This window comes from Delphinapterus leucas, unplaced genomic scaffold (genome assembly GCF_059928025.1).
Source record: "Delphinapterus leucas isolate spDelLeu-1000000601 "Yukka" unplaced genomic scaffold, BTC_Dleu_Yukka2 spDelLeu_asBTCV2_sq40, whole genome shotgun sequence".
NCBI classification, from domain to species: Eukaryota; Metazoa; Chordata; class Mammalia; order Artiodactyla; family Monodontidae; genus Delphinapterus; species Delphinapterus leucas.
In genome coordinates this window covers 3065816-3077872 of record NW_028322249.1, presented here as the reverse complement: position 1 = coordinate 3077872, position 12057 = coordinate 3065816, and the positions used below count along the sequence as shown (strand labels likewise).

At 47.1% G+C, this 12057-nt stretch overlaps 1 protein-coding gene across 1 annotated transcript in view; it reads right to left on the bottom strand.

Annotated features, from left to right (window-relative positions):
* Positions 1-7931, bottom strand: part of LOC149743962 (uncharacterized) — a 119443-nt gene extending 111512 nt beyond the window's left edge. Inside the window, exons 1-2 of the mRNA XM_089905928.1 lie at positions 7854-7931; positions 5983-6493 (exon numbers count right to left, since the gene is read on the bottom strand). Of these exons, the coding sequence (XP_089762054.1) occupies positions 5983-6493; positions 7854-7931 (589 nt within the window). The remainder of the gene's footprint in view (positions 1-5982; positions 6494-7853) is intronic.
* Between the last annotated feature and the right edge of the window lie 4126 nt (positions 7932-12057).

The window sequence follows — 12057 nt, the reverse complement described above, 5'->3', positions numbered from 1 at the left end:
AATTTCCCCTAAGGAAATTACAAGTATTTCCCCTGCCATGTTTTCAATTGCAAAGTGAAGGGAAGATGTGTAATTTCCCCTATGGAAATTACAAGACAAGTACATTTTTTCCCTTGAATACCTGGGTAAATGCTTAAATTCTAATGTATATCAGTGATGCAAATTTTCAACTGAGTTTGATAAATCATAAAATAATAATTATACATATATGTATACAAAACTGCATGGAACTAGACAGTTCAGAATTACTTCTAATTAAAGAGGTACCCTATGGCAACTAACTTAAACCTTACAAAATATGGTTCCAAGTACCCTATCAGAGTGAAAAGTAGGAGACGGAAAGGTTTCTTGTAAATGTTTGTAGTCATGGTGTCTTAACTAAAACTACTGTGTCACAAATACTATTAAAATAATTGTGACATTTTATTCACTTTTACTGCAAACAACAAAACAAACTATAGGTATTTTTTCATTTCAGGTCATTATTTTAGCTAACAGTTATTCAATGTTTTGAGAAGACAGAGTGCTAACTGCATGACTTCATTTTATCTTTAAAATAGCGCTTCCATGTAATTACTCTTAATATCTCCATTGTATTAAAGTGTATCTCTAGTTCAGACCTTTCTTCAGAACTGCAGACTTGTGTATCCAACTGTGTACTCAGCATCTCTGCTTGGACGTCACGAAAACATCTCAAATCTTATACCTCCAAAACTGGTCTTTAATCCCCCAAACATGCTCTACCCCAAACTTTTTCCATCTTGGGTGACAGTAACCACACCTTTCCAGTTTCCCAGGCCCTAAATCTCGAATTCACCCTTGACTCCCTCTTCCTTTCCATTCTTGCATTCAATCTACCACGAAATGCTGTCACAACCTTCCCAATGTGCCACTTCTGAGAATTACCAGCCGCTAGCAGCCTGGTGCAGGCCACCAGCATAGACCTCGAGGATCCTGTAGTTGCCTCCCGAGATTCTCCCTGACTCCACTCTCTCCCCACATCCTCAAGGCCACAGATAGAGTTATGCTTTTCAAACAAGAGACAGTTCATACCACACCTCGGCTAAAATCCTGCCCCTGGCTGCCTACATTTAGAGTAAAAGACACAATGCATGTGATGGCCTCCCAGGACTTACCCAATCCAACCCATCACATATCCGACCTCCAGCCCTCCTGCTGTCTCTTCCTCCCCACTGACTAAGTCAGCCAGGGTGGCCTCCTTGATATTCCTCCAAGCTGCCCGGCATATTTCTGCCTTAGAGTTTGGGGACTGGTTATTCTTGCTCCCAGGGAGTGGTCTCCCCATCATACATTCTGACAACTCCCTCACTTCAAGTCTTTGCTCAAATGTCAACTTATAAAATCCACCCTGACTACCCTATTTAAAATCGGAACCTACCTGTACACTCCTCCAGCACTCCCAACCCAAGCCTCTTCAGTGAGCTTCACATCCTTTTCCTTACCCCGTAGCGCCCGTCAACTTGTGACAAAGCACAGAATTTATTTATAACATCCGTTTCCACACGAGAGTGTAAGGAGGGAGAAAGCATGCAAGAAGGAGCACGCAGGCAAAGGCTCTTGTCTGATTTATTCATTGATACGTCCAAGCATAGAGAACAGGAAGATGCTTGATAAATAGTCCTGAAAAAGATACAGATGAGGAAACTAGTAGTGAAGCTCAGAAAGTTTAAGTAACTTCCTCAAGGTTCTAGAGCTAGAAGAGGGTCACAGTAGAATTCACACCTGGGGATGTCTAACTTCAAATCTCTTAGCCTCTCTGCTATCTTTTTTTTTTTTCTTCTTTGCGGTACGCGGGCCTCTCACTGTTGCAGCCTCTCCCGTTGCGGAGCACAGGCTCCGGACGCGCAGGCTCAGCAGCCATGGCTCACAGGCCCAGCCGCTCCGCAGCATGTGGGATCTTCCCGGATCGGGTCACAAACTCTCAACCACTGCGCCACCAGGGAAGCCCCTCTCTGCTATCTTAAGTCCATGCAATTCAGGATTTGTTTTAATCAGTGCCATGGAAATTCTCACTCCACTGAATAGGATCACTAAAGTGTTCTCTGTCTAGATTTATATATATATTTTCCATTTAAACAAAGGAAACAGAAGAGGGGAATTCATCATGGGTTATTGCGGTAGTTTTACAGCAATTTTAGCAATAATGACATTTAAGTAATAGTGATATTTAACGATAGCATAATAATAATAAAATAATAGCTCTTAAATGTATTGAAGACGAATCGCATGCTAAACTCGGTGCTAAAATATATCCATGTATATTTTGTGCAAAATCCTTATGAATATTCTATCAGATGAGCTTTACGTGTAACTCCACCAGGCATACTTCTCTTATTCCGCTTTCAAAGATAAGGAAATTGATGAGAAGTGTGGTAACCGTTTGATCAAGATGAGACTGGTAATAAGTTGTGAGTATGAATTTAAATTCAGGTCTAACTCCAGAATTTGATTCTCAATCCATACATGAAAATTCTGATAATTCCTTTGATAAGGGTATGTTCTCTCCTGGAAAACATCCCCCATTATGTCTGCCTGTGCTCATACCTTCAGAACACAGTCAACTTTGAAACATGATAAAAATGTTTAAATAGTGTGCTTTAATAAATGGAAATATCTTCATCTAAACAATAACACAAAAAGGCAAGCTGAGCCCTTTGAAGTGGCTTCGTTGCTATCTTCCATCCAGAACAAGAGAAGGAATCAACAGCTGCAGAGTAAAGAAAGCATGAAACCCAGAGATGGAGGATTCTGTAAATGACCAATTACAAGACTATTAAGCCACACTTCCATAGCAAGAGGCAAAATATTCCATTAAACTGAAAATTTTTCTACCGCTAACTCCAAGGCCCACACAAACATTAATGTTGCATTTATTAGGATGTATTTCCTGTGCTCTATCAACTTGACTTTCAGCAACTGTATTAATACAGTCCTTTCGCTTTGCACATATATCTGAATGATGGATTCCATTACTGGAGTTTTGTAGAAAGAGTGGAGTGAATGAAGTAAAGTTTGGGAAGAGCCATCATAATCCATAATGATGGGCACTGAATCAGGACAAGAAGAAACCTCTCTTCTCATTTATTTGAATGAAAATTCTACTATATATTTATTGCCTCTGTACAGGGCCATCTGTTGAATAGTGGAAAACAAGCATCTTTCATTTGGAGGTAGGATTTGTGTGCTCAAGTTTCTATGGGCCTGCAGAATTAATCTTGTTTTAGAAATGAAATAAAATGTAATTTCTTACTGTAAGTAGATGTGGTTAAGCAACTGGCAACTTTGATGTCTTTAAATCACTGCAGTTTCAGGGTAGGCAAATCTATAATTATTTCAAGCACTTCTTTATTGGTGCAACAATTGAGCAGTGTACATAGTGGTCAACAACCTGGGCATTGTCAGACGACTCTAAGTTTGAATCTAGACTTTGCCACTCACCAGCTATGTGACTTTCAGCTATGAGAATCACTTTCTTCAGCTTTGCAGTGTGGATTATTATATGCCCTTTGCAGAACTACTGTAAGAACTAAATGCATATGGGCACAGTGGCTCATAGTAAGGGCTCAAATTAGTACTGTGGTCACTACTAGTAGTATTGAAAAGAAATTAGAACTTCTATTCTCATAAAGTGGGATATGTGTCCCTTTATCATTGTAATTTCGTATCATTTTACTTTTGACCTTATAATTTAATAGCTTGATCCAAGAAACATTTAGCAGTAAATATAATTGAAAGAAGATTACCTGTCAAACATGAAATACTGTAGCATCAAGTGTGCTGGCACAATACTCTTCTCAGATAATTAACCTGTAAAAATATGTTATTGTCTTCTTTTTAATTAAGCACATTGAACATATATATTTACTGTGCCAATTGGCGAAAGGTCCATTAATTAATCAGTCTAACTATGTGTTGCATAAACGTCTTCTAAACATAATCGTATATGTATTTTATTTGTTGGGAAAATGTGTTTGAGATTGTTCTTTTCTGCCTATTTAAAGTAAAAGAGGGTGAGAAGTAGAGTTAGGTTTAATGTACTTTGTACTCCATTATGCCATGAAAATGCTTCTGTGCCCTGGAGACAACAACAAAAGATTTGCTTTAATGACAAGAATCAAGTATGTTCTAAAGCTTCCAGGTAGGAGGCATATAGGTTGCAGTTTATATCACAAGTCTTTGCTCTCTCTCTCAACTGCGTCTAGATGGGAAAGATGTGGTCACAAATGCTTCAAGGTGATACAGTAAATGTTGGAAAAGAGGGGCGTAGGAGGCAGAGTTTTGAGTATCTCAAACCTGAGCTAGAAGGATTTTATTTAAAGAAAATAGCGGATATTATTTTTCACTTAAGGAATGCCACTCAGCAAACCTGACATTAATGTAGGAAATTAGCTCTTTTAGCTATGATGCTTTCAAATGCACATTACTGAAAACAAATTCAAAATAGTCAAAGGAAATTTAAAAACAAAAACCAAACAACAACAACCACCTCAACAAACAAGTACTAGAAATTCAGGGATGCAGCCATATTCAGATACAGTTGGATCTGCAAGTTCCAGAGTATCAGCAGGGTTCCAGCTCTCTCTCCATCGCTCAGCCCTGCTTACCTCTGCAAGACTTTATTTTACAGAAAGTCTCTTCTTGTGCTGGATGGTCACTGGGAGTCCCAGAGTCATATCTCCCCAGCTTAGAAATTCCAGAGAGAAAAGACAATTCTTCCATTTTTCTCTGAGAGAAAAGTCCTGGGGAGGAGTCTGATAGACTCAGCCGAGGTCAGATGCCTACCCATGAGCCAATCACCTGCTTTACTGGAGTTCAGTCCCTGGGCGACTCATCCCCGGGGCCCGTGAGGAGGCAGGATGGCATTATCTGGCAGTTCTCCAAGAAAAGCCTGCTGTTTTTGTAAGATGAAAGGGGAGAGGACATGGATAATGAAACCTGTATCTGCTTCTGTAAAATCCACAGAATCTTACTCCCTGCCCTGTGTCGATGACCATGCAGTAAGCTGACCCAGGAGGTCATTTTGCCCACAACAGTCTTTATATATATGACTAAGGAACACACTGGTAAAAGAATATGGAAGAAAGTCTGAGTATGACAAGTCAGCTAGACTGGTATTAACTAAAAAAGCTGTGTGAAAATATCCTGAAAAAGTTGCCCCCAACTCACTCAAAGTCCAAAGTTGGAGCTGGAAATACAATGTCATGGAGTTTGGATAAGAACAGGTTTTCTCCAAGCTGAACTATGACACAGAGATTAGAGACTTCTAGAAACTATACTTTTTCAAAGAAAAAACATCACACGAGAAAAATGAGGCCTAGAAAAATTAAATGACTTAAGCTAATTAATGGCAGGACTGAGACTAGAGTATACTTTGTGTAATTGGCTATGGTCTTTTTGTTTGTTTGTTTGTTATCACTTCAGAACGAGACAAACTTAAAGAAAGGAAACACAACCAAAACTCAGTGGTTGGAAAAGAGACGGATGTGAACGCCATCTTGTTTCTTACGTATAAAAAGTTACCCCTCACAGTGTTTTGGAGGAGAAAACGCTGGCTCTTCCCAACGTTGGTTACATACACAAAGATTCCAAAGACAAGACAAGTGCTTTGCAAACAAAGTAACTAGAACCAGCTCAGGCTTCCCCGCGCCAGGTCCTCCGTTCCACGGTCAGAACCACCAACTGTATCCCCCCGGGTAACAAGGTGATTCAGAAAAGCTGGCGCCTTCAGAGAAGGGAGAAAACTTAGCCGGGAAGAGAGTCAGGAGGAAACTTGCTCAGCTTCTTGCTGGGGTCTGAAACGATCCCAATAGAGGCCTTAAACCCCTCAGGTTTCCCCAATCAAGCACCCTCGCCTCCAACCTGGGCCACCCCAGATCTGACTATCAGACGACAGAAGTCTGCGGACGCACGGAGAGCTGACCACCCCACGAGAGGGACCTACGCGCGGCCGCGCCCACTCACCTGCCGCTCCGCGGGAGACGGGAGACCTGCCCGGGGTCCAAGTCCTGGGCGTGGCAGACTCGCCCCTCTCCGGGCCCGACTCCAGCTCACCTCGGCGCCGCCCGCCTGGGCGCCGCCATCTTGACCACAAAGGGGGCCTCGCGCCGGAGGCCCCTGAGCGGGCGCCCTGAGCGGAGCCGGAGCGCCGGGGAGGCCCAGGTCGGCGCCCTACGTCCCCCGCGCGCTCGCGCCCCGTCCACGAGCGACGAGAGTCCCGCACGCAGCGCCCGACCCAGGCTTCCGCGGAACCGGCGCCCCGCGCAGCCCGCACCGCGGCTAAGGCGGCGCCGAGGGCGGCCCGGGCGGAAGAGCGGGCGCGGGGCACGCGCTCGGTAACCTGGCAACGCGGCGCAACCCGGCGTCTTCGGCGAACCCCAGCCCTCCACCGCGAGGAAGCACGGACCCCCGCACTCGCCGCCCAGCCCGCGCCGCCCCTCGGTCGCTCCGCCCGCCGCTGCCCGCTGGCTATGGTCTTTTAAATCCATGATACAACGTCTATATGTAACAAATCTGTTAAACCCTAAATGTTTATGATATTCAAGTAATCCATTATCTGAATTATTCTTGAAGATAAAACATCCAAAGACTTCTTAATTGTATGGGTATACATACATAAAATACACGTGGAGGTAACTTCAAATACAGTATGTGCCTGTCTCTATTCCTTCCCTCTCCGCTCTTCTAAAAAATGCCCCTTTAAAAATTGCTCACTCACCATCTATTAGGTAAATTTGCTGAAACACAGTAAATGTGGAGACAGAAATTGTTATAGAGACTATTCCAAATGGCACTGACACCTGTATTTATGAAATTTTTAAAAGGGTAAGTTAGAGTTGTTTTTTTAAAAAAAAAAAATCCCACTATAGTAACACCACATCATCCTAGGTGCCCAGTTCTATCCAATTACATAAGATGGAGAAAGAGAGAGAGATAGAAACAGAGAGAGAGAGAGAGAGAGGAGAAAGAGAAAGAAGAAAGGAAGAAAACCAACTACTTATGTATAAAATGTTGCTCCGAAAGTTTGAGATTATACTCAAGCATCAATGAACAGAAAGAAAACACTTACAAATTTACAAATGTATTTCATTTATGGTATGAGGGACACAGGTTTAGATTTGCAACACGCTCCCACAAGGGTCAAATTGACCACTTTTTTCTATCTAGTTGCTCTTGAGAGAACAAAACAATTGAAACAGATGCCATTCAATTCCAAGTCTATAGCTTAGACCATGTCACTGCACATGAAATATTGTTCATTCAGAGTCAGCACATAGCAAGAGTAATTTATACTCTCAGAGTATTTGCTCTCAAGTCAATAGCAGAGAAGCCTTGACTAAAAACGTTCCCATTACTTTCCATTGTAATATATCTTACTTATAGCCCATGAAACAGTGGTCAGGGGAGATTTATTCTTTGGACACCATATTATATAATCTCTCCACTTTAAGCCATCCCCCACTCGGCGATTATTTTTTAAATATGTTACTCGTAGTCAATATTAATTTACATTTAATCTTTCTTAGCATTATGAGTATTATTTTGTACAGGCTCAGAAACAAATCTCCCGAAATTCCTCCCTGATGCTCCCTTCAGGCTGAAAATGCATTGCAGTGTGGCTGCAGTGACTTAATTCTAGTTGGCAGAGCCCTGGCCACACACTAATTTCATTAGCCTCAAACTCCTGGATTTGAAAGATCCACTGAATATGATTCCTGTCCTCTGACACGTCACTTACTAACCAATTCAGTGTGCATACAGAGGAGAGAAAGGACTTGCTCAGCTCTGGCCCACCGGCAGGCAGATGAGAATTCCCAGTCAGAGACACTGTTTACATCTGAGTGGTCATTCTTGCCCGGGTCCTCATTTTCAGGAAGGAACTTCAATCCAGGCTTTGCCGGCAGCTGCAGCATTTGTTACATCCATTACTAGCCCCTTCTTCCTTCCTGCCCCCCAGTGCTTAGCATCCCCCATTTCAGTCACTAAGTCTTCCTTCCCCCAGCCTAGAAGCTTACCTCACCATAACTTTTTATCTCAAATGATAGGTTTGGCACATTCCCCACAGCAACCCACAGGGACTGGGGAAAAGAAAACTCAGATCTCTGGAGAGCTAAGAATTCAACCATTTAGAGAAGTTTCTTTTATACAGGACCGTCTTCATTGAGCTGAACCCTGCAATCCCAGAGAAGATTCACCTACCCGTTCTTTTCCTCTTTCCCTAAAGTGACTGTGTCTTTGAACAATGGGTCTGTGTTCCACTATTCTCTCTATTCATTTTGCAGGTTTACAGAGGCTGGGAAACTGGGGACTGGACTTACATGCCAGGAGCTTCTAAGATCACACGCAAAAATAAGGCTGCGGGAAGAGATTGTTGGAATCTATCTCTGTATATTTGAACATGGGCAGTGGTTAACCAGGATGCTCACACCAAGCTTATATCCAGCTTGCAGCACAAGCTACAAGTTGGTGCATCCCTCCTACTACCAGCCTCTTCTCAATAAATGCAGGTGAAAACTGGGGGCTCTTTTCCCTCAGCTGTTCAATCCAACATGAATAGCTGCAATTTGCAAATTAGAGGAAAATGACAGAGTTTTCTCTGAATGGTTTTGGTCCCAACCCACACTGCTAATGCTGGCATTCAGTTCCTTTCCTTCCCAGCCCAGGGAACGGGGGAACTAAGCATAAGGCAAGCGTTCTCTTTTCTTGCAAGTGCCTCAGATCCACACACCAGAGAAGGAATCAGCTCCCCCTGGAATCTTTTTCAGCAAACACAATCCTTCAGCCTAGTCTGCAAGCTCTCTCTTGACTTTAAGATTTCACTCTTTTTTCGACAGGCAGGCCCATCTGCAAGCTCCCAAGCTCCAAGTGAAGGCACCAAAATAATTTTTAAAATGTCAAACAGCAAATGTGCCTTCAACCCCCAGAGCTCCAGTAAAAACACGGTGAGTTGCGCCTGTGGTTCTCAGGTGACTTCTGGCCTCATCCTCCCTGCAGCGCTGCCTCCTCAGGTTCTCTAGGTTAAGCTCAGAGGTAAAGGAAGTGCTTCTGGGTTTTGCTTACAACAACCCAGGCTCTTCCTGAAAGCATTACCTCAAAGTGAAGGCTGCCCAGAAGCACTTTTGGCCTTGCAAACATCTAGAGGTGGCATACTCAACAGGTGCTAGGGATGCTCAGAGGCTCAGAGGGGCCATACCAGGCTGCAGCTTTAGACAGACACCCCTCCTTCTGGCACAAACACAAACTTCATACCCCTGGGTGCTGATGTAGTGACAGCTTGAATCTCACAAGGAGTCCCCTCCAGAAACCCAACATGCTTCAGGAAAGGCACTTGAGAGGGAGCCAACTTTTTAGCTACGGGGAGCATAAGGGTCAGCCAGAACATCTGGAGAAGGGACTAACTGAGCTTGGGTCCTACCAGGCAGGGAGAGAGCTGTGCATTAGGAAAGGATCACTTCAAGACAGAGATGAACGAAAAACTTGGAGATAGGGGTAGAGAAGGAAAAGAGAGGCAGAAATTGAAAGGGAGAACATAAAAACAGAGAGACAAAAAAAAAAAAAAAGCAGGGAGAAAGAGACACAAGGAGAGAGACACACAGGAAGAAAGACAGAGAAACAAGAGAACCCATAGTCACGCATACCCTGAAACTCAATTTCTTCATCCAGAAGCCATCCATCTATACCCAGGGCGGCACAGGAGCCGTGGGGCCGAGGCTGCGGGAGCAGGCGGTGAGAGAGCACTGCAGCACCGCCCACGGCTCAGCTGGCTCGATCCGCCGACCTCGCATCTTCCGCCGTTGCCCGCCTGCACCCGGAGCTAGAGGACCGCCCGGCCTTGCTCAGCGCACCCTACTGCCTCCCTCCAGGCGCCTTCTTGTCTGGCTCTGAAAATCGCCCTCAAAACCCAGGACTGGGGTTGGGGGCTGCGTTAGGGAGGTCGTGGGAAAGGATGGGCACAGGGTGGGTGCAGAAAAAGCGACTGTGTTTCGCAGTTAGCATGAGCTCACCTCCGGGCTCTGAGCTGGCAGGAGTAGAAAGCTGATCGCCCGGCTCCTGCCAGTGGCCGGATCGCAAAGGCAGTTTAGACGGTGCAAACAACTGCCCAGAGCAAATCACCTGGGGGCACGTCTGCGGGTGGCTTCTCCCCGCTTGAGGACAGTCCCCACGCCTTCCGCCCCATGCCCTCGCAGAGACAGGTTACAGGTCGGGAAATCCAACCCGAGCGAAATGGGCAATTCACGTCCAAATGTAGGTGAAGAACTAGCCTTCGGTTTAAGAACTGCCTCCCTAAGCTCTTCTCGAAATTTTCCAAGGGAGCTGCAGCTTGTCGGGCGGCTTGGGGCAGGGAAGCTGGGGAGTTGAGAAATGCCTAGTTGCTAGGCGTCTTCTCATCTTTCATATTCCTTGCGCCTAAGTGGCTCTCATAGGAGTCCGGCACTTTTACCAGCCTGTTTTGGAACCATATTTCGCTCTAATGCAAACCCATTTAAATCATCCCCTTGTTTTTCGGAGACTGTTTCTTGTCAATGGGGCCATAAATCCAGAAAGTCAAGCCGGATGGAGTGGAGCGCGGACAGGGGAGAGGTGGAAGGGAAATGAATCAAACAGGGAAAGTACCTCCTCGGGTGAGGTGGGAGGGATTCGGCAGGATCTCCAGGGTGGAAATGAGCGAAGGCTGACCAGACCCCGCACCCCTGGAGTCCAAGCCAGCCTTCAGGATAAAGAGCGCGGGGAGCTACGGCGCGCTCTGCCCCGGAGGGAGGGCCCCCCTACCTGGAAAAGCCTCAGGATGTTGGCTACCATGATGGAGACCGAACTCCCCGAAGCCCCAATCACTCCAACTACTTTCTCGGGCTTGACGAAAACCGGAGGCTCGCCGTTGGTGCAGCGCACTTCGGAGGTGTCCTTCTGGATGAGCGCCTGGACGAAAGTGAGCGACTGTTCGAGCGCATAAGTGTCCCTGGAACAAGTGTCCAGGATCCGCGCTCCCAGCGTCACGTTGGGCAGCAGGTTGGGATCGCTGTTGATCTGGTCCAGGGCGTAGAGCATCGCTTCCAGCCTGTGGATCCCGTTCTCCCTCTTGATGTCGCCACAGGGCACTCCGCTGGGACCCTTCGCGTGCACCGTGAACAGCCCCCCGAGGGTGACGTCCCCCTCGATCCGAATGGAGTGCGGGGCGTACATCTCCTGGCCGCGCGCCGCCGCCGCCAGCGCGCACAGAAGCACCTCCAGCGCGCAGCAGGGAAAGTTCATCAAAGTCAGGGCGCGGAGCAGCTTCCCCAGCTGGACCATGCTGCTCCCGCGGCTGCGGTGGTGGCGGCGGCACTCGAGGGGACGGTGGCGGGCTCGCCGGAGTCCTGGCCCCTTGGGGTGAGCTCCTCCGGGGAAGCCCAGGGTCTCCTGCGGGCGAGGAGGGTGGGGCACCCGGGGAAGGGCAGCCGGCGAGGGTGGGGGGCCCCGCGGCGCCTGCCAGCTTAGGGCGCCGTGCGCTCTTGGGTTCCCCGGCCAGCGCGCCGCGCTCAAGCTCGCGCTCGGTGGCTTGCAGCTCGAGCTCTCCAACAGCCCAGCACTGGGGAGAGAGCGAGGATGGCTATCGCTTTAAATGCGCGTTCGGCCCCCCCTCCTCCTCTGCCCACTCCCTCCCACCCTCGCTCGCTCTCAGGCTCTCCCCACCCTTCCCAGCGCCCACCCTTCCCACGGTTTTGCATCATCACGCAGGGAGGGGCTGCGTGCTGAGGTAAAGGGGGAGGGAAAGGGTGGGCGGCTGTGTAGGGGGGTAGTAACTCCGATTGGGAGTTTCGAGGTCCCCAGGGAATCTGGGGATTGCAGGTCGCAGTCGAAGGCTGAGCTCCTGCTTCGGTCTCACTGTAGAAGCCGCTCGCTCGCCCGCCTGCACCCACACGCACATTCTAGGCACAGGGTGGCATCAGCCCCGGACAGGGCGGTTCTAGCTGGGGCTGACTGCTTCCAACCCTGAGGTCCGGAGCCGGGGCTGTCAGCGCCGGGAGAATGCGAGGTAGTCGAAGGTGATGCCGCCAAGCA